This window comes from Temnothorax americanus, unplaced genomic scaffold, assembly GCF_048541705.1.
Source record: "Temnothorax americanus isolate GAGA-0224 unplaced genomic scaffold, ASM4854170v1 Scaffold63, whole genome shotgun sequence".
In the NCBI taxonomy this organism is placed as follows: domain Eukaryota; kingdom Metazoa; phylum Arthropoda; class Insecta; order Hymenoptera; family Formicidae; genus Temnothorax; species Temnothorax americanus.
The window spans coordinates 783,513-806,413 of NW_027509778.1; the positions used below are offsets into that span (position 1 = coordinate 783,513).

General features: G+C 34.7%; 3 protein-coding genes and 1 long non-coding RNA gene across 4 annotated transcripts; 2 read left to right on the forward strand and 2 right to left on the reverse strand.

Moving 5' to 3' along the window:
* Positions 1–554: 554 nt before the first annotated feature.
* LOC143905558 (uncharacterized) lies at positions 555–1,392 on the forward strand. The gene is made up of 2 exons (XM_077421055.1): positions 555–953; positions 1,143–1,392. Exons 1-2 carry the CDS (start codon positions 570–572, stop codon positions 1,314–1,316), a joined length of 558 nt encoding a protein of 185 aa, XP_077277181.1. The 5' UTR covers positions 555–569; the 3' UTR covers positions 1,317–1,392.
* Positions 1,393–5,007: 3,615 nt separating this feature from the next.
* Positions 5,008–10,552, forward strand: LOC143905563 (uncharacterized). The gene is made up of 2 exons (XM_077421060.1): positions 5,008–5,644; positions 6,107–10,552. Exon 2 carries the CDS (start codon positions 6,142–6,144, stop codon positions 6,448–6,450), a length of 309 nt encoding a protein of 102 aa, XP_077277186.1. The 5' UTR covers positions 5,008–5,644; positions 6,107–6,141; the 3' UTR covers positions 6,451–10,552.
* LOC143905565 (uncharacterized) lies at positions 10,082–10,914 on the reverse strand. Its single transcript, XR_013259232.1, has 3 exons — positions 10,751–10,914; positions 10,527–10,650; positions 10,082–10,413 (listed from the first exon to the last, which is right to left on the reverse strand). It is a non-coding gene; the product is annotated as an uncharacterized LOC143905565 (long non-coding RNA).
* A 1,310-nt stretch (positions 10,915–12,224) lies between these two features.
* LOC143905546 (thioredoxin domain-containing protein 11) lies at positions 12,225–20,569 on the reverse strand. The gene is made up of 10 exons (XM_077421023.1): positions 20,182–20,569; positions 19,286–19,496; positions 18,979–19,209; positions 18,509–18,715; positions 18,244–18,441; positions 15,038–15,477; positions 14,640–14,958; positions 14,235–14,471; positions 13,806–13,999; positions 12,225–13,603 (listed from the first exon to the last, which is right to left on the reverse strand). The coding sequence occupies exons 1-10, from the start codon at positions 20,403–20,405 to the stop codon at positions 13,102–13,104; spliced, it is 2,763 nt and encodes a 920-aa protein (XP_077277149.1). The 5' UTR covers positions 20,406–20,569; the 3' UTR covers positions 12,225–13,101.
* Between the last annotated feature and the right edge of the window lie 2,332 nt (positions 20,570–22,901).

Genomic DNA, 22,901 nt, shown 5'->3' on the forward strand with positions numbered 1-22,901 from the left:
CTCCTTCCTCTGCCACTGCCACTGCCACTGCCACTGCCACTGCCACTGCCACTGCCACTGCCACTGCCACTGCCACTGCCACTGCCACTGCCACTGCCACTGCCACTGCCACTGCCACTGCCACTGCCACTGCCACTGCCACTGCCACTGCCACTGCCACTGCCACTGTCACTGTCACTGCCACTGCCTTTGCCCCTGCCTCTGCCTCTGCCTCTGCCTCTGCCTCTGCCTTTGCCTCTGCCTCTGCCTCTGCCTCTGCCTCTGCCTCGCATCGCGTTATATACCGCCCGCACCAACGAGCTTATAACGTTTCAGGCTGTAACAAAAAATAAATATTTTAAGTAAAATGACATTTTTGTGTATATATATATACGTAAATAAATTTCATTATTAACACTTTGTCGAACGCTGTCACGTATGCGTCACATGTGATATGTGCGATTGCAAAGTGTTAATAATCATTATCAATAATGATAAGAAATTATCCCATTATTTCAACACTTACGTTTAATACGATCGGCTGAGTCGCCGTCGGAGCCGTTGCTGTGGTCGACATCGTCGCCGTGGCCATGGGCGCCGTTACGACCGCCGGGGTCGTCGTTGACGTCGTGGCTCTAGAGGCCGTCGCGGCCGCCGTCGGCATCGTGATCGTGAGGGCCGTCACGGGCCTCGGGGTCGTCGTTGCTGTCGTCGGCATCGTGATCGTGACGGCCCTCACGGCCACGATGCCGACGACGGCCGCGACGGCTCCTACGGCCACGATGCCGACGACAGCAACGACGACCCCGAGGCCCGTGACGGCCCTCACGATCACGATGCCGACGGCGGCCGCGACGGCCTCTAGAGCCACGACGTCAACGACGACCCCGGCGGTCGTAACGGCGCCCATAGCCACGGCGACGATGTCGACCACAGCAACGGCTCCGACGGCGACTCAGCCGATCGTATTAAACGTAAGTGTTGAAATAATGGGATAATTTCTTATCATTATTGATAATGATTATTAACACTTTGCAATCGCACATATCACATGTGACGCATACGTGACAGCGTTCGACAAAGTGTTAATAATGAAATTTATTTACGTATATATATATACACGAAAATGTCATTTTACTTAAAATATTTATTTTTTGTTACAGCCTGAAACGTTAAGCTCGTTGGTGCGGGCGGTATACAACGCGATGCGAGGCAGAGGCAGAGGCAGAGGCAGAGGCAGTGGCAGAGGACGAGGTGGAGGTAGAGGAAGAGGCAGAGGCGCAGCTGGAGAAGATAAAAAAATCACCGGAATCCAAATTCATTACTATGAGAAATAATATATAACTTTTATATCATACTTTTATATCGTACTTCTTTTAATTTACTTTGAAATAAAATAACAATATTAATATACATATAGGTGATATATTTTATTTATGCGTAGCTGTTCCTCTGACTTCTAAAAATCCTTTCCTTCCTTACTTAACAGAAATAGTATTACGTTAACAAATTTTAATTTTTATGTTAATAAATTATATATATATATATATATATATATATATATATAATTTATTAACATATATATATTTATTAACGTTGCCACGATGCCACGCATTTCGGATATCGCGTACGGTGTCTCGCCGAGTGCCGAATCTCGAGTTGTTAAATATATATATATATATATATTTAACGTGGCATATTTATATATTTTGCGTGGCATCGTGGCAACGTCGCATAGCCGGCGCGTGCCAAGGCAGCTAGCAGTCATAGACGGAGACAGTAAATCGTAAATCGTATGTCTGTCCTTCTCTCCTCGCTCGAAGCTTGCCGAGGCGCCGGGCCGGCCGAGCGCGGCCGAGCACGGCCGAGCGTGGCCGAGCGAGGCCGCAGCATATCCCCACTAACTGGCTAGTTCGGACACGAACCATTAGCACGGACGCAAACCATGTGCGGTTACCGAGCGAAACGACGTAGTTGATACGGACTTTATCAGGGTGCGCGTCGGAAAATGTGACACAGAAAAATTGACGAAAAATGCCGGGATGGCCTCTCTCAGGTTTCTCTCTGATAGTACACAGTAAGAAAACTGATGAAACATATATAGTGTAAAAAAAGATAAAAAATTACTACATTACTAAAAAATTACTACAAAAAACTTACAAAACATTGTATCCTGCGTTGATTTGTATTGAATTATTTATGAAAAAGAATAATTTATTTTTATTTTATTTTTTTATTAAGAAAGTGTCGAATGTTTATTTTTTGCTTAAAATTATTGTTTTTTTCAATAAATAAAACAAAAAAATTACAAAATTAATAACGTGTTTTTATTTCAAAACTTTAATAATACAAGTTTCTTAAAAATATTATGAGAGCAATAATTAATTTGTAAAATGTCTTATAATAAATTGTAAACGATAATCTTGTCCATTCATATTGCAAGGAGGTTCAGCATCAAAATACTCAATATTTTCTGGTTCCATTTCTTCAAAATTTTCGGTTGGATAATTTAAGTTAATATACAAATTCCAAAGAACTGCAGTAGCACAAATAATGGCAATGGCATTATTTAATTGATTCAAAAGTCCTCTTTGCAAACATGAAAATTTTCTCTTTCACCTGCCAAATGTTCTTTCAATAATGTTTCTTGTTTTTATATGGCTTTCATTATAATCACGTTCGAATTGATTTACTGGCTGTAAAATTGGAGTAAGTAAATATGATTTACAGCCGTATCCATTATCACCTATCAGTAAACCTAAAAACATAAACATAAATTATTCATATCATTTTTAACCAAATTTTTTGGTTGCAATGTAAAATATAAACTATTGTACCTTTTATTTGATTTTGTTCAAAGTACAATTTTAAAGCACTACGGTCAAAACAGGTGTTATCATGGGTACTACCAGGGTGTCGCACATCTATAGACAGAAATTCTCCTCTTGGGCCTACAGTAGCCTACATAAAATTTATAAAAATTGTAATTAATTGTTATAAAATTAAATTGATTGTTAATATGTATACTTACCAATATATTTAAAGCAAAAAAGCCTTTTCTACAACGAAATATTTCTCCAATTTGTTTAGCAGGACAGGCAATTTTTATGAGTGTGCCATCTATGCATCCAGCCACATTAGGGAACCTAGCAATCTGATAAAACTTGAGAATATTCTTTTGCTGATCTTCTATAGTCGTTGGAAATTTTATATAATTACGTAATTTTTCAGCAAGTGCTCTTGATACCATTTTGATACTTCTACAAACAGTGGCTTGAGAATAACTTCTTAGATCACCTGTAACAGTCTGAAAATTAGATGTCTATTAGCACTAAAAAATTAATGATTTTATGCATTCTAATTTTACTGCAGTACTTGATAATTTCCGGTCGCATAAAAATGAAGAGCCATAATAAGCTGGAGATTCGGGGGTACTGGCATGCCTCTGTTGTTACGTTTTTCTAACTTTTCTTTTATTAATGGTAATATGAAATGTACTGTTTGAGCTTTCGTAAACCGATAACGTTTAGTGAAAGCTTCGTTATAAAAATATTCAAAAGGGTTTGATTGATCTCTTATGTAACGCTTCGGTATATCCTTACAGAAATATTTTGTTGTCTATCCATAAAATCTAAAAAGTCGTCTAAATCATCTGCCATAGTAATCTAATAACACAAAATAATAAGCAATAAGTTCAATTTCATTTCAAAGTATTGTATAAAGTTTGATTATTATATTAAATAGAGTTAAATGGAATAATTGTGATTGATGGTCAGTTCTAAAAGAAAAAGGTATTTATTTAGAATAGCTACTGCACCTCAAATATCGATGAAATTAGGCTTAATCGATTCGTTTTTGCATAAAACGAAAGAATCTGGCAGAAAAATGCGGCGGTCTGCCCTGCGAAGCGAGATATTTAGCGTTAAAGTTGACGACTCTCAGGTTATGAAACCTGTCATCGCGATGTAGCGACTGTGGTAGCGACAGAAACATGCCCCGCGGCCACATGCGCATGCACCGTGTCCGCACGCGCATGCAAAAGTGCGCGAATTTGAAACGTATGCATACTTATAATGCATAAATATAAATATGTGCTTTTTATATACGAACTATTCTCTACTTTAACAAATTATTTAACAAATAATTTATTTAACAAATAATTTGTTAAAGCAGAGAATAGTTCGTATATAAAAAGTACATATTTATATTTATGCATTATAAGTATGCATACGTTTCAAATTCGCGCACTTTTGCATGCGCGTGCGGACACGGAGCATGCGCATGTGGCCACAGAGCTGACAGAGCATGCGCATGTGGCCGCGAGGCATGTTCATGTCGCTACCACAGTCGCTACTCGCTACATCTCGTCGGTATGACAGGTTTAACCTGAGAGTCGTTAATTTTAACGTTAAATATCTCGCTTCGCAGGGTAGACCGCCGCATTTTTCTGCCAGATAATTTCGTTTTATGCAAAAACGAATCAATTAAGCCTAATTTCATCGATATTTGAGGTGCAGTAGCTATTCTAAATAAATACCAAGAAAAATAACCCGAGTTGGGTTAACATCGCTCAGTTGAAAACGCTAATATATTAAAGAAGTTAAACAATATTTCTTTATTTCTCACTTTTCATTTACTTGTTCATGTGTGATTTTCTGTAGTCTTTATTTTAAGTACATTTAATTACTTACGTTTTAGATTTAGATTGATTTAGATATAAAGGTTATTTTCCGTCTTTCTTGAGCCATAGATTATAAAGTAGCTATGATACTGTGGCTATGATCAGCTCTCACAATGTAAAGAAATGACTTGAGATTTGAGAAATTCTTACGTCTCAAGATCGTCTTAAGATTTGAGAAACGACTATGAATTCGGGCCTTATGTACTGTATTGTATTATAAGTTGTCTAGTGATTATAATGAATGAAAATGAGTTATAGCATAAATCAACTTGTACTGCTCTTTTAATTTTGCTTATAATGTAGAAAAAGAAAGAAAATATAATATATTACTATGAAGTTTTTCTCTATATCATCTTTTATATCTTGTTTAAATTCTTCTGATACTTTATTTACTTTGAGGAATTTAGATTTTCGCCAACATTAGATTTAAAATTCTTGAAATGGATAGTGTAACTTCTTTGCCGATTATGTTTTCTTGATACTTTGGAAAAAAGCATGCTTATTCACAAGATAAGTATTTTGTGTTAATGCATAGTGTTCGAGATTCCGTTACCGTTGCGCCGCCCGATCAGATGGCAGCATCGATCGAATATCGACGCCGCATCACAGCGGCAGCTTGCGCAAGCACGGGCGCGCTCATCGCCAACGTCTTCCTCGCGATCGAGGCGAGGCAATTGTAAAAATGGCCGCGCGGTAACCAGAAGCGTAACGTGTGCTCTGTACGTTTCGCATCGTGACTCCGGTTAATCGTGCACATCGCAGTGACCACACTGACTAGATCGTCTCATAGATTGTGAAATAGACCGCTCATCAACTCTGGTACCTCAACACGACAGCTCAAGCTCACACATGCGCGAGTGCCGACCGCCACGTGTCCCACCGGCTCACGGGCGATTCATCAAAGAGGACGGCAATTGATATAATTGTCTCTCGTTTATAAGGACAAGCAAGACACCTCATTTGTTCACCGCTCATCCATCTCAGGTCAGATTGTATTAATTTTGACGCATTAAAGACGCTCAGACTGTGGTATGAGTTACACAAAAATAAAGTGAATAATTAGTAAACACCTTTCACGCGCGTCCTTCTCATCCCGCTCCCATCGTCGGGATTAATAAGCGATTTCGCGAACATTTGGTCCTTCGAGCCGGATGCGTGAAACTTAGAGTGTAGCTCAGACACAAATCATGTAAACAGGGCATGCTCTCCACGACATGCCACGTGGACATTATCGCGCGCTTTTGCGAGTGACGCACAGACATTCTCACGCGCGCTCGCGAGTGTTACGAAAACATGCTCACGCACTCCCGCGAGTGAAAGTAGACTTTTTCACGTGCTCAATACATGACATTGTAGACTCTCGATTCGCGTAGTGTTGCTCTACCGTGTTTCTCGAACGTTCTCGCCTTGTGCAGTAGTTCTCATACGTGTCTTGACATTTCTCAGGTCTCTCATCGGGCGCAGCTCATTGACGTCTCATCATGCCGGATCCCGCCAAGACCGCGACGGACGGCAAGACCCTGCCGTTGCTCGATTTGCCGGAGGAAAGACGCGTGTCAGATCGCCAGGCCTCGCCGGTGCGTTTGTCTGCGGAACTCACCTTGAAGGTGCAGACGCAGATGAACCGCATCCCGACAGTGTGGAACATCAGCGAGACGTTGCCATCGTCTGCAGACCTGCAGATGACACATCAGTGGATGAGGTCCTACAGATCTCGATTCAACTCGAAGAGGTGCACAAGGGCGGCGGTGTGGTCTAGTGGTAGAGCGCCAGACTCGATCGTAATCTGAGGAACCAGGTTCAAGTCCACTAGAGCCATGATCGAATCATAGAAAAGTTTTTTTCCGAAAAAAAACCGCGCTTCTCCGTGCAAGATGCGGAGAAAACTGGGCTCCGTCTTTTGGAAGAGACGTTAAATCGTTAGTCCAAAGGAAGAAACAGTAAAGTAGTGGATGAATTGGAGGTTAAGGTTGGGTACGTCCCTTCAAAACGCCCTTTAAGGCCCCTTGAGGTATATAAAGTAAAATTCTTTATCCTTCTTTTAAAAAAATTCAAGGATTTCGTGTACTTAACGTACAGAGAAGCAGTAACAGGAGATGACAGAGATAAATAGATGGAGGCTATAAATAAAGAAAAGAAATCACTTAAAGAAAACAAAGTATGGGAAGTGGTAGATGAAGAACATATTAAAAGAGGAAAACTACTGCATAGTAAATGGGTGGTCAGAGTCAAACCAAATGGAAAATATAAAGTTAGATTGGTGGTTAAAGGCTGTGAGCAGAAAAAGGATATAGATTATCAAGAAACGTATAGTTCTGTAATAGGACAAAGTGCATTAAGAAGCGTCTTTGCCATAGCAACTGCCAAAAATTTCAAGATAGTGATTTTTGATGTTACGACTGCATTTCTCTATGAAGCTTTGGAGGACGAAATCTTTATGTACCCACCAGAAGAGTATAATTATAAAAATAAAATCTTGAAATTGAAGAAGGCACTCTACGGCATTAGACAGGCGCCGTTGAGATGGAACTTCAGATTTACGGATTTTCTAAAAAAGATGGGATCCAAGCCCTTGAATAGTGAACAATATCTTTTTAAGAAGATGGATAGTTGATACTAGAAATTTATATGGATGATGGTATAATCATTGGAAGCAATATTGAAAAAATAAATGAGTTCTTGAAAGAATTAGCTAAAGAGTTTAAAATTAAAATATCAAGAAACTCTAAAGTATATGTAGGACATGAAATTGTTACTACTGAAGATTACATGATGCTGACACAAAGAGATTATATCAAGAGAATATTGCAGCAGAGTGGTATGGACAATGCTAAGACCGTAAAAGTACCATTACTGCCTGGTAACAATAGTAAAACACTACCTAATAATATGTGTTATATATACAAAGAAATAGTAGGGAGTCTACTCTATGCATCATCCAAAACAAGACCAGACATAGCATGTGGAGTAAACTTTATTAGCAGTTGAAGAGCCGACGCAGGAAAGGATAAATGATATAAAACATATTTTAAAATATTTATTTAAATGAAAGTTTAGATAAAGGTTTAAGATATGAGAAAAATGGAAATGTTAAGATCTTCCAAGCATATTGTGATGCAGACTACGCTGGTGATGTAGAAACAAGACAAAGCACATCTGGATATATCATTTTCTTTGCTGGTAGACCAATTAGTTGGTGTTCAAAGAAACTGCCAATTATAGCACAATCGACCACAGATGCGGAATATGTTGCAGCAGCTGAATGTTGTAAAGAGCTGATTTATCTAAAGACACTATTAGGAGGAACTAGAGTCCCTTTATAAGAGTCTGGACAGACTGGTCCTTATTTTCATTGGACGTGCAACACCATGGCGGAACCAATCACGAGCGGTAAAATAACGAGCCTTAGGAGCCTCTCTCAGGGTGCGTATTATGGAACTTTTTGAAATGGATTCCGATCGGAATTGTTATTTTTAGGGAAAACAGTATAATTTCGACAGGAATCCATTCCGCAAAGTTACGTGCATAATACGTGCCAGTACACATTAACGATATTGTTACGTGCTTTGCTGTAGCACTGTAGTGTTACATACCTGCGCAAAGCACGAAATGATGTCGTTAACATTTACAGAATAGGTGTCTTAGAATTTAAAATAAAGAATTACAAAATTAATAAAAAATGAAAATGACAATGTCATGCATTTATCTATATATACATCTCGTAATTTTTTCTATCAATAAATTGTTGTATACTATTATAATTTATTTTATTGAAATATTCTTTTCAGGTATTTTAAAGTTTTGGTTATCTTATCTCTATCAAGTCAAAATAAAAATATAGACAAACACACTTTCTCACAGCCTCTGTAGAATTCTCTCACGATATCACAACAATACAACGATTACGTGTAGTCATCGACGCCATAGTGTTTTTCTTCCATCTAGGGCGTCTAGAATAGAGTCCCTATATACGTGACATTCACGCCATGTTGTTGCACTCCCAAAGTCTGTCCAGACTCTTATAAAGGGACTCTAGGAGGAACTACTTTGTGAAGAAATTAATATAAAATTAAATATTTATAATTAAAGTGCAAATGCTTTAATTAAAAATGGAGTTGTGAATAAAAGAAGCAAGCATATTGATGTAAAATTTAGATTTATTCACGAGCTTGTAAAAGATGGAATAATTAGTGCGGATTCCGGTGAGCTCACCACGCGGTCGATAGAGTTAATCCGAAAATTCAGATAAGTCCATTATATATATATGTATAGAACTTTGTTTATTACTAATATTTATTGTGTTGCTCAATACTGATTTAATAACAATATCTGTATGAGTTATGAGATAATAACGTTTACACGTAGAGTCATATCTGTTACGTTATAATGTTCTTTGCAAGACTGATTTTATATCGATTGAATGATTAAACCGTTAAATTTAAATAGTACACTGCGATTGTCGTTTAAATTTCAACAGTTTTACTTTAAAGATTGATTTAAAAAAGCTCTGAATCCGGAGTTCAAAAAACTACTAGACAAATAAGCTGAATGTATTAGTATTGAACTCTTATATACGAAATAGAAATTTAAAAAGAGAAAATATAAAGAAAATTAAATTATATCAAGCTCGTATGTATCAACAATAATATGAAAGGTTATTAACGGCCAATAATGAGCATGAAAGTTGTTAAATTCAATAAAAATTTGTTGTTACAAATAATTAATTAATTATTTAGGAACGTTTCGACAACACAGTGCTTTCTTCAGCCAAAATTAATAAAATATACAAATATCGCAATTCAATATTAAATTCGTCACGAGTTACAAGTTTCCACATCCAAATAATAATAGAAACATCAAATAAATACTGAACAAAAAAATCAGAATCGCTGTATATTTGTGAGGTCCTTAATTGGGAAATGTAGTCGAATAATAAAATCCATGATTAATTCTTCAGTCGGAAGTGAGAATAAATCGAGTCAATCATCGATGTAAGCTCGTCACAAGCAATAAGAGTCAGTAGATAAATAAAATTAAAATATACTGTATATACTGTAAATTGAAGAGACTTGTAAGAACGAGAAAATGTAAATAAATTTGATACATTATACATACCTACTGAGCATATAATAAGAGATTAAGCTTTGAATTGTTGCGAAGGGACCGTACCGTGTCGAATCTTGTACATAACGTGACTGAGCCTTTTAGGGTGCATCCCGATGGAGAAGAAATAGCGGAACGGAACAGTAACGGAAAAGAGATATGGTGGGGGGTTAACCAATCAGAGTAGTTCCGTTTCAATTCCGTTCCGTTATTTAGTGAGTGGGTTCCCCATGGCACGGAGCTGTTACGGAACGGAAAAGAAACGGAAAAATTTCTAACCTATTCTGTCGAAAGTTCGCAAATAAGTGCAATGGATCGATCGGTTTGCAACATTTTTATTTTTGCAAATAAAGAGCAATATGTCGTCATCGGTAGGTATTACATGTGAAAATAAAATATATATGTTAAAATCCTATGCTAATTAACCGAATGTGATATATTTCATTAATTTCCAGAAATTCAAATGTGGATATGTTCAAAGCGTCCTGTTCAAAGAGCAACAGCATTAATTCCTTCCACATCAACAAGTGACAACCTCATCGTAGATGATGATCTTATTCCCATCATCAATGACAATCCTACGTCACTGTCTCCAGTCTCTCCGGCGTTATTGCTGTTATTCTCACTCTCGACGTGTGTTTCTAAAGAATCTAAATAATAACAGATTTAGTTTTACAACAAATTTATATATCATTTACATATTCTCTAACCATTAGTTATATTGAATATATATATTGCCTCTCTTGTACACAAATATACGTACCATTTATAAAGAGATTTCGATCTTTATCCATTATTAAATTCGCATGATTTGCTAAGCAAGGATGTGAAAGTTTTCCGTCTTCATCGAACCAAACAATCCAGCGACAATATCCACATTTGAATTTCTGGAAATTAATAAAATATATCACATTAATTAGCATTAACATATATATTAATAACATAGGATTTTAACATATATATTTTATTTTTACATGTAATACCTACCGATGACGACATATTGCTCTTTATTTGCAAAAATAAAAATGTTGCAAACCGATCGATCCACTGCACTTATTTGCGAACTTTCGACAGAATAGGTTAGAAATTTTTCCGTTTCTTTTCCGTTCCGTAACAGCTCCGTGCCATGGGGAACCCACTCACTAAATAACGGAACGGAATTGAAACGGAACTACTCTGATTGGTTAACCCCCCACCATGTCTCTTTTCCGTTACTGTTCCGTTCCGCTATTTCTTCTCCATCGGGATGCATCCTTACTATTTATTATTACAAGTGTTGGTTGACAATAAAAGGTCGTATATAAACATATAATAACTTTCTAGGAATTATTACTGAGTTCGTTGAGAATATTAAAGTAAAACCCATCCAATAATTCAATATCATTATTATAGAATTAATACCATTTTTCTGTTCTTTGCATGATGTGTATCATCTCTGAGATAATTCGTTTGTGGTAATTAGTTTCAAAATCCAAAATCTCCGGGTTAATCCAATTAAAGATGTGATTCAAATTTAGCAATATGCTCTGTGATAACTGAATGTTTTGATGGATCCAATTTATAATTGTTTTTGTGCTCATTAATTCTTGTTTTCAATTGTCGTCTTGTTTGCCCGACATAAGAGGCGTCGCAATAAATTACATTATTATTTGAGCACAAAGAATTAATATCTTTGTGTGTTTAAAAAAAATAAATTTATCCAATTTATTGAGAACTCTATAACCTATTATATGTTCTTTTTTATCAAATAGATGAGCTGTTTTTTTTCCCCAGAAATATTGCTAATAAACGGGATAACAATAAACTTCCTTCTTTTGTCATCTGAATCATTCTCATCGATCTCATCGTTATCGACAATAATATCTTCAATACTGTTCTGTTTAAGTTTACCATTGAATAATGTGTTTAATCTTAAAGTTGATTCTTTTAAAAATAAAAAACAATTATAAATTGGATCCATTAAAACATTCAGTTATCACAGAGCATATGCTAAATTTGAATTACATGCTTTAATTGGAATAACCCGGAGATTTTGGATTTTGAAACTCGCGATTACTTATATATAAATATACTGTAAATAAAAAGCACTGCGCACTGCTCGATACACACACGTGTATATAATACGCACTCACTCGATCATCGTATGTAGGATAATGTACAGTAGGCGTCATTAAAGCTGGCCACACACACTTAACAGTAACAGTAGGATTTCGACCAATCGAGCAACGTGAAATCGAAATCCTACTGTTACTGTTACGAGAAAGTGCGTGTGTGGCCAGCTTAATGCCTTCCTAGCTGTGTTCTTGGGATTTCTATAGTGCACGTTACATGTACTATGCTTCAGGTGGAAGGCATTAATGACGCCTTCTGTACATAATAAGGCTTCAGGCTTCTCTCTGCTTCAGTGAAAGAATAGAAGCCTGAAAAATAAAATGGGCAATACAAATAATTTAATTGAATATATACATAAATATATACATAAGATTTATTATATAATATTTACATAAATTTACAAATGCTATTGCACCAGCACCAGATGCATCATATAGAAATACAAATAAGTATCATGAATTTTTCTTATATATACTGTTACTTTTGATTGGCAAAAATTAATTTTTCATATATTTCATCTTTCAATTCTTTTCGACAAAACGTTTATCGAGTTTTTCTCCTTTGACTTTTTTTTAAGAGTTTTATTGATGTAATTCAATCATGGATGCTATATGGTGACAAGAATTATCGTAATATAACCGTTTGTTTCATATTTTGTCAATTTTAAACATTTTTTTTTTTAACATTTTAACTAATTTTGACTAATCAAACAAACGAATGTAAAGAATAAACTAAATATAGATAATAATTCTTAGAATTAATGCAACTAAATAATTAGTAAATCAAGAGTGTATTTAAAGCCTCGCGCGCGTACAATAATTTTGCGCATCCGACAATATAAATCGCGCATCTAACAGTTTTACATCCAAAATCTTTGCGCATCTATATCTGAAGAAGTACATGCTTTAGGATCTTAAACAGATACTCTGCTTTTATATTCCGTTGATAATCTCTATGCTTACATTCGATCTTGTATTTATCGATTTCGTGCACTCTCACTGGAGACCGCATAAAGTTAGGATAACTCTATAGCCATCAGTTCTAGATTATTACTTCGATTTACTTTTTGCTTCTATTATACTTATAAAAAGTGATAGATCGAGCAAAAAACTTCTCCCTTCACAATTTGGCGTAAATCTGTTATATAGTCGAAAGTATCCCAAAATACTAATATGAAATATCTATCGTCACGTGGACGTATCTTGATTCGCAAGGCGAAATCTATATCACAATTCGCTTCTTATTCTCTCTCGTTTAATAGTCGCTGCATGTACAACACCCTGAAATTCGTAACTTTGTTTTTCTATTTTCTCGTTTGTTTCTAGCGACCTAATAACGTTGTAATACTTAAAAAACTTTCTTTTAATCAGTTGCGCCTTCTTTCGATCCTTGCTAAGATCAACGGTAGAGCCTAGAATAAAATTCATGTCCCTGATATGCTCTAATTTGAGTAGAATAATTTTACGTTTATTGCGCGCAATTTTCTTATTTAGGAAGCTTAGATGCCGCCTTAACTTCCTATAATCCTGCAGAAGTTGCTCGATAATATCTAAGCACAGCCTTCGGGTTCTAGCGATACACTTATCCGGCGCTTCACCAGTTCCCACCTGACAGATATTGGTCAGAGCTTCGACGTGAGAATCACCGTTCAAGTTCGCCAGCACAAAGTTCAGCAAGTTTGGAATGGTAATAGGAACAGAAAATGGAAACACAGTACTGTCCTCCTTTCTAAAATAAAAATTCAGCAAATGGAAATATTACAATATATGAAATAATATATATTTTTAAATCAAAATAAATGTTCTATGGAATCGAAGTCAAAAACAGAAAGAAACCAAAAGAAACAAAAAACAAAAGATATTTTTTATACAAATTTTAAAGAATAACATTTTAACAAATGATTGCAAGAAACTTTTCGCATTTCACGTACCTTTTCGCAGGAAAGAATAAAATAGATGGAAAACGATTCATACTGTACTCCCAAGGCAAATCGTTGTTGTCTCCATCAACTCTGACAAAAGTCAGATGATTCATATTGGATAAGTAATATGCCACTGTTAAGTATACATACGATATAGCACTACAAAATCCGCAATAAGAGGAATGATACATTATAACAACGTCCTAAAAAAAAGTTTAATTACATTTGATTTATTATATAGTAGAAAATATAATAATTAGCGATAAAATCTATCTCTCAATATACAGTTTTAACACATTTTTATTTATTTTGCCAAAAATTTATGTATGTCTATCAATCCTGATTATTTAAAGATTAAAGCACCAATATTATTTATTGCATATTCTCATACATATATTGCTAACAAGGTGCAATAATCAAGTACTGCATATAACTGACCGTAGATGGATCCAAGATAGTATGCAGAAATGTTTTCGTTGTCAATTCTGGCACACGAATCTTCGGACGCGAATCTGCAGTATTGTTGCTGTCTTCATCAAGCAATTTCCGTGCTTTGTAATGCTTTGAATTGTCCGAACGCAATGTTCGCTGTAATAAACCTTGCGTATAATTGTTTATGAAGTTAACGAGAGCGTACTCGCTGAACTCATGTTGCATGACATACTGGCTCTCCAACTGTAACACAAAAAGAAAAATGATGAAAATGTTACAAAAAAAACATGAGACATTTACAGCTAGCCAAATCGGCCAGTTTTAAATTATAAAAATTGGCGACAATAAGCATATCTTCTACTATTCTTTCTGTTATTAAAATATATCATTGTTATAAATGACAAAACTTACCGCAGCATCCAAGATGATGACGGTGGTTTTGTTTTTCCGCTTCGAAATATCAATTCCTAGATGTTCTGCAAAATGATAGTAATGCAAACTGTCGATAGCTATCAACGCTAATGTCTTGTTGGTTTTGCAAACCGATTCCTTTAAGCTGATGTTAAACTGCCTTGGAAACTCTCGCGGGAATAATGATGGATGGTAATCATTTCCAGCCATCCATTTTTTGCAATTCTCTTTTAAAAAACCTTTCCTCACTATATTTGCGGATCGCGAATCGGTTTCTTCCTTCAATAATGATGTTTTATATTCTATACCTGCATGCAGCCTTAAAACAGTAATTTCTTTTTTTGAATAAATTGTTTTACAACGATTTATATCTGCATTTATATGTAAATATATATTACTTCTTTAATTTTGAATCTTCCTGTAATTTTATTGATACATAATTCTTGTTATAATTATATATCTGTTTCTCATGTTGTCCAATCATAACGGGAATTGTAAATACATCGGTATCTTTGCAAACATCATCGAATTTTTTAGAAATAACTGTACATATTTCTTTCTCTAATGGATTCATCACCTTCGTCTTGCACAAAAGACATTTATTCGTTGCTACGTTCGCACAACAGCTATTGTTGATCCACTGCTGAATCGATATGCTAGTAACTGATTCCTTGATTTGCTCAGTAAAAGTTTTGTTTTTCTTTAGATCGGTGCATTCTTGATTCCTAGAAAAGTGTCGGATCACCGCTGTCCGTCGTTTTGCTTCAAGACGTGCAACTATATCCTTCACCGACATACTATCCGCGCAGTTGTAATACTGTAAGCCGATCTTTCTTATCTGTAGAACAAAAACACTTCGATATAAGTCATACAATTATTTGCTACAAAGAAATATATATTCTATAAGAATATTTATTATTTTAGTATATACATTATATTATAAATAATAAAACAGTTAACTTATTGTTAGTACATGAAAGTTGATCATAATATTCTTTCCAAGTTTGTAAACAAGTATCTTCCTGACTCTTATAAATATTCGACAAGGAGAACTTGTGAACTGTGGAACGCAGATGAACCATACATTAACAGTGTGTAGGGGAAATCCCCTGAATATATACCTAAATTATTATTGACTATTGGCCAGCCATTTAAGAGTTAATAAAAAGAGTTATTAAAATAAAATTTTAATTTTACATCTACTGTTGTGCTCGATTGTTGACCTTTATTCCTATTTAATTTAATTTAATTTAATAAAAAGAGATTTGAGCATCATGTATGAATTTACCATTGTAGTAAGTTCACAGCTTTTTTACTATATATAATACCTGCACAACAATACCGAAACTGTCGTTAAGGAGTTAGAGAATCCCCGTGCTGGTATAAAAAAAGTAATACATTCTACTCATAAAACATTTTTCAAAATTCAAATAAAAGTGCCCGGGCTAAAAATTTGAAAAATAAAGTTTCCAATGCTTCAGTAATTCTTCACTTTTCAAGTCAAGTGCTAACCTATACCGGAAACAAAAAATTCATTGCGCTATACCTGATAACAATAAAAATATGAATGTGAAAATATTCTCAATGTAATATGATGTCAAATCATATAAAATAATTAAAAAAAAATTAAAAATAAATAAATAGTATAAACGTTATATAATATGGCATAATTTTTAGATATATTTTTCATTTATTTTTAATTTTTAATTTAATTAATTAATTTTATTTTCAAATAAATCTAATTATAATGCCAAAATGTCGAGGCTGCCAAACTGTCATCCCGATATTCGTCGGTCTTGCGAACAGTGTACAAAGAAATAAAGTAAATAATAATATCAAATATTTCTATTGAGTTGAGTAAAGTGTGCAAGAGCTGTTTTGACATGCAACGTCCGTGAGTGCGCAAAATTTCGACAAGCACACTAGTGAACTTTAAACCTTTTCCGTTTAAACACTGTAGCAGCCTCGACATTTTGGCATTAGGATTTTTGTCTCCAAATGACAAGATTAAGAGTTGATCCGCTCTTTATGGTACACCCTATATATATATATATATATATATATATATATATATATGTATATATGTAAGGAAAAATTAGTTGTTAATTAATATATTTCTTATCCATCAAATTCTCCACGTTATATTATATTAAAAGTCAACAATTTTGACTATTTAAAAATGTATTTTTTAATGCTTACTCACAACATAATTAAAAAATTATTACAGTACAATCTCGCTAATCCGGTATGTCCAATAATTCGACACGCGGCTTACGCGACTTCGGCTTACGCGACCCCTTGGGCAAGAGGCACGGGGACAGGTTTAACGCTCACGTGTATTCATCTAATCATTAGTGACCGTTAGACCATTGCCAATGCAACATTGTTGATGATTCCGCAAAAATACATCGCGGCTTTTCTAGTTTTATTTTGTTTGCTGTAAATTTAGAAGTTTTTAAAATGCCCAATTATTTTATTTACCTCCTATATTCCTTACATTCTAATAGTCCGACAAACCCATTAACTCGGCATAACCTGGTTTTTAATAGCGCCGTATTAGCGAGATTCTACTGTACTTTATTAAAAAAAAAGTTGGAAGAAAAATCTATACAATGCTAAAATCTTTTTTCCTTTTTTTTTTGTTAATAACTCCTAAATACCTGGCTAATAGTCAATAATATTTTAGGTATATATATTCAAAAAACTTCTCCCTACAAAAACTGTTAATGTATGGTTTATATCCGTGTTTCGCAGTGCCCAAGTTTTCCTTATAAGATAGGGATTCCCAATTTACGGTCTGCGGACCAGATTCGACCCCCCCCTTTCTGTCTGTTCTTTAAAATAGATAATTTTTGATAAGCGATCATTATGTTCACAATAAAGTTCAAAATTCAAATAATTTAATTTGATATTATATTTGTTAGGTCTATTTTGTTTAGTTTGCAATATAAAAAGAAGTGACTAATTATGATAAAACTGCATTTTGTATGTATATATGCATATGTATACATGTATACATATATACGATCATCCAATGCCTAGTTTTGCTGAAATGGCTAAAAGTAAATAATCTTGAATGATCTTAGAAGACCCATGTCCTCATCTTGGAAGAGATTGAGTGTTTAACTAAAAAAAAAGAGTTTAAAAAAAAGATATTGGAATTTCGGAGAATCTCTACTTAGACAAGATTTGTGTCCATCATAAGATGTCCCCTCGAAACAGAGTAAGTTTTATTTGAAACATTTTTTTCAAATAACGAATAATTTGGGAGATAATTATATGTAAAGATGAAAATGAGATACCCTGTATATCGTTGTGTGCGCTTTTAATTCTGCAGTTTTGTCGTTACTACGCTGAACTTTTATAATATAAAAGAATTTGAAAATAAAGATATTTCGTTTTTGTTTTTCAAAAATAAAACTTATCTACCCTCCCCCTGGTTATTATAAAGATCTTAATATAACCCTCTGCAGACAAAAAAGGATGGGAATCCCTAAACTAAGACATCATATAGAGATCACAAACGATTATTTTTGGATTAATAATAGATATTTATGGATTAGGAAATTGTTTCCAAAAAACAGACAAAAAGTTAATAACGAACCAGATTGTAAACATAATTTTCCGTATGAAGTGGATTTCGTGGTGTAAAGAGAAATAAAACTGGTCCTTCACGGAGATAGGGCGCGAGAGTGAGCGCTTTGATTCCAGGCGGCTGTAGCCAGAGAGACGGTTGATGAACAGAATTGCTGATCCAATTCAGGATGTTCTCGGAAGTCCACTCATTGCTTTCCGGATAGCTCTAAGGTTTTAAAACTGGTGTATTATGTAAAATAGAGAATAGAGAAATTCGCGCACCGCATACTTACTAAAGATTCATTCCACATGAGCAAGCTTGCCGATGGAAACTTGTAGACTCCGTAATGTAATTTGCTGGATGATGCGCTAGTCACTATAGCAAATACCAATTCTCTATTAGGATCTCTTTCCAATGACCGTATTGCGGCTTTATAAAACTCCTTGTATCCAGGAGTTCTATCCAATCGTGTAAAATTAAAATATCCAACGACTACTGCCTGTAAGTTATCAGAGTAATTAATCATTAATTATTAGTCCTCAATCCATTGTACCTCGATTATTGAAATTAGCGTATATTAAATTTTTCACAATTTATTTTATATGTTAAATTAAGGTAAACTAAGTTTTACTTTGAATGACAACTAATACTAAATATCTCTATAAATAAAATTAAAACACAAACAAAATTTACTTATTTTTATTATTTCTCAAATAAAAGAAAAATTCTGGAAAATAAATTTTTTTTTAAATTTATACTCACATCGTAGGCAACTAATAATTCCATTAGTTGTTCTTTATGTGTTACTCTAATAATAGGATTCATAAGTGCATCGAGAAAACGAATCATATATGGTGCTGTACGAATTCCTCTGTAATTAATGCCAGAATCTCTGGATGGATACAACATCAACACTGGATAACCATGGATTTTATTATACTGCGCTCTGCATTCTGAATCGGGATGCCAACAATTAATGGCTGCGAAGAATATCTAAGAACACACATAGTGCCCAAATGCTTATGAATACGCAAGGAGAGATATAGGATCCTGGATCACAATTTTGTACCTGTGGATGATAAAACCGAGCAACGCTTTCAAATTCATGTCGAAGCGCCTGGCTTTCCGCATCCCAGGATGCATAATACATAACAAAGCTGAAATCCGCTTGTGTTATCCTTTCGATCATCGCATCTAGATGACCCTTATAGAAGTCCAATATCAGAGAATTCTGATCGAAGAAAGGTTTCGCTATGGGAGGCCTGGAGAGTCTGGGTGGTCTACAAAATCCACAGTATTAGCACACCCAGATGTTAACAATGCATTAAAAATATGTATATGGTGTCCGATTTCAGGTTTTAATAACCAAACTGTACCAGTGTTCTATGAATAAAAATAAGAAAAAATAAAATATGCTGCAAAAGAAATCTGTTCTTATTATTAATTAAGCACAGTATAATTTTACTAATGTTCCACTTAAAAATATTGGCTGTTCTTGTCAGTGACTGGTGACTACTGGGTTCATTTCGTCTTTTACAAATTCATTATGAACAACATATATTTCATGGAGTACATACAAATGGTACAAGAGATTATTCTTTATAAAGAATTCTATAGACTGATAAAGCAACATTTATGAGGTATTATTTTTAATTTTTCCAATAAATACATCAAAGCATTCAATTAGATGGTTGTTTTATGTAATCGTTTGACCTTCAAAATCACCCAATTGTTAGATTTTTACTGTTTTTGTTGTAATTTCTTAATAAAGTTATGTGAACCTATATTTATATACATTTTTTTTCTCATTCTTACCTGTAAAACACATTGGCGTAACTTGGCCCTTAAAAACCTATACTCTGCAAAAGTACTGTGTATGTGTGTGTGCGTGTGTGTACATAATATATATATATATATATATATATGTTTGTTTGTACATACATATGTATATAACCTAAAACTCACGAGCTGTGCAGAGCAGCCATAGCGGTAAAAGTAATCGCAAAAAGGAAACAGATAATTTCGTAGGAGAACATTTTGGCGGCCAGCCGTTCCTCTATCGCCAGCTTCTCCTTGGCCACGTCGTTACTTGGTTCGGACGTGGATGTTGACGTGATCTGGCGTGATAGGTTATCGGCATTTCTCGGCGAGCTCGTCTCGCTCTCCTCGCTAGACACTCGCCCAGCCATCGCCAATCGTCACCGGTGTTTACCGCATCGCTGTTGCTCTCGTGCTTTTCCTCGATCCCCTTCCCCCCAGCCGTGTTAATCGCGCAATTATTCTTATTTATTCAATTACAAGGGCAATCAGTTTTCACCATTCCCCTTCTTCCAATTCCAAGTCAATTAACCATAGAATAGACCACTGAAATATGGGCCTTCACACACGAATTTTAGACGCGGTCACAGTTGGTCTGTTTTCTGTAGCTGCACTGCTGAACTAGTGCACACTGGTGCAGTGAGTTAAGAACAAAATATACCTGTCCCATTCTAACTTATTGCACCAGTGTGCACTAGTTCAGCAGTGCAGCTACAGAAAACAGACCAAGTATAAGGCATGGTGGAAGAATATAATGGCGGATTCACACTGTGTCCGATGTTCGACGTACGACGATCCGACATCCAATAGGAAAATTTTGTCTCTAATAATAAATTCTGTTCGTGGATGTTGGATCGTCGTACGTCGAACATCGGACGTGATCGGACGCAATGAATCCTCCATAAGGTGAATTAATGCGCAACCTCAATTTTCCAGCCAATAGGAAAGTAGCCACGGACCGGCCATTACGAGCGGCAGATTCAAATACTTTTTAGCCTCTATTTATATATTATTTCATTTTTGGTTATTATTTTAGAAGTTTTAATTTGACTGATTGGCTTTTTTTTAATAAGAAAGCGAACTTGAAGAAAAACTTTCAATTGAAATACTTTTTTCTATAAGCGAGTGAATCGAAAACTATTAACCAAACTTTTATTTTTTCCATAATAAAACAAACTGTACCAAATGGTATTGGTATAAATCATAATTCTTTGCCTTGATGAATAGTCATTACCATTCCATTACAATTTTTAAACACAGAATTATATGGACATTGTTGAGAAAAAATGTAGAAGGAAAGGTTTTCCAATGATTTTTCGATGAAACAAATGTTTTATTATTAGTATTAGTATTAAATAAAACAATAACGAGGAGAGAGAATAGGTATATTACAAACGGTATATTTCAATGGACATGTATAATACGTATATGGACAATGTTTATCTTAACCCTATCAATGCTATATATAACATTATTTATCAGGTCACTCGTGAAAAGGCAAAAAGAGAGACAATGTTTATTTTACCTCCGTCAATTATCCTATATTATTTATCAAGTCACTGGTCGTTTATTGCTCATTTTGTACATTTTTTTCTTATTCCGTTCTAAAGACTTTTGAAAAATCGCTTTATTTAGATTTCAAAGCCTAATATATGTACGTGTTCGTACTAAACACAGCAAAACTTCGAAGGGAATTTTGTCGATTTTTTTTTTTTACATTTTCAACGAGTGTTTTGAAAATAAACTTTTCTTTTTTTAATGAATCGCCGTGGAAGGCATTGAATTCTGACTCCATCACATGAGCTACTTCCAACAACTGATCGGAGGGGTACAATAAACCTCCCCTGGATAGAACGCTAATGTAATCGATGTCAGTATCTGCTAAAATACGTGCCGGATTACCCAAGAAGGCATACTTTTCTCTATAGCGATGTGCCACATAAAACTTTTAGATTTTTTTATCATATGGAAATTAAAATACGACGTTATTTACCTCATTTGAAATACGCAAAAATTGATTTCGTTAAATTTTATATAGTTAAACTGAAACACATTCAATGTGATACATTGTTAAATTGCCACAATATTTTCGAAAAAATAATGAAACGTTTTATTTTATATAGAGTTAAAATTGAATGCAAAAAAGGAATTTTAAATGCTTACAATAGTAAAACTATGAGTATGCATTCATTAATTAAGTAGTTATATTAGTATATTGTATAAGGTATAGTAGAGATATTTATATATTATAAAATATATTATAAGATATATTCACTGTATTATACATATAAAATGTAAAAATATATTTAAATATTTTTTTTTTCAAACTTTTAATAAAAATATTTTGACATTAATGTCATTTTTTGTTAATTTCGTAATTCTTTATTTTTAATTATAAGACACCTATTCAGTATAAATGTTAACAACATAATTTCGTGCTTTGCACAGATATACATATAACACTGTAGCAAAGCACGTAACGATATTGTTAAGCGGGGAGCACACATTTCTGCATAACGCATAATGCGTAAGTATAAGAAAATTGATTGGTCCATACACATGTGCATAAAAAAATAGACCAATCAATTTTCTTATGCTTATGCATTATGCGTTATGCAGAAGTGTGTGCTCCCCGCTTTAGTGTGTACTGGCATGTATTATGGAACTTTTCGGAATGGATTCTGATCGAAATTATGCTGTTTTCCCTGAAAACATAATAATAAAAATGTAGGAAATAACAATTCCGATCAGAATCCATTTCGGAAAGTTCCATAATACGTGCCCTGAGAGGGCCTCCATTTATCGCTCGAGATTGGTTCCGCCATGGTGTTGCATGGTGTTGCACGTCCAATGAAAATAAGGACCAG

Coding starts and splice junctions, on each gene's coding strand:
- LOC143905558 (XM_077421055.1), top strand. CDS start 570: ATGGGCGCCGTTACGACCGCCGGGGTCGTCGTTGACGTCGTGGCTCTA. Junction 954..1,142: donor CTCAGCCGATCGTATTAAAC/GTAAGTGTTGAA, acceptor TTTTTGTTACAG/CCTGAAACGTTAAGCTCGTT.
- LOC143905563 (XM_077421060.1), top strand. CDS start 6,142: ATGCCGGATCCCGCCAAGACCGCGACGGACGGCAAGACCCTGCCGTTG.
- LOC143905546 (XM_077421023.1), bottom strand. CDS start 20,405: ATGGCTGGGCGAGTGTCTAGCGAGGAGAGCGAGACGAGCTCGCCGAGA. Junction 19,210..19,285: donor CTCGGTTTTATCATCCACAG/GTACAAAATTGT, acceptor GTGTGTTCTTAG/ATATTCTTCGCAGCCATTAA. Junction 14,472..14,639: donor TCATCATCTTGGATGCTGCG/GTAAGTTTTGTC, acceptor TTTGTGTTACAG/TTGGAGAGCCAGTATGTCAT.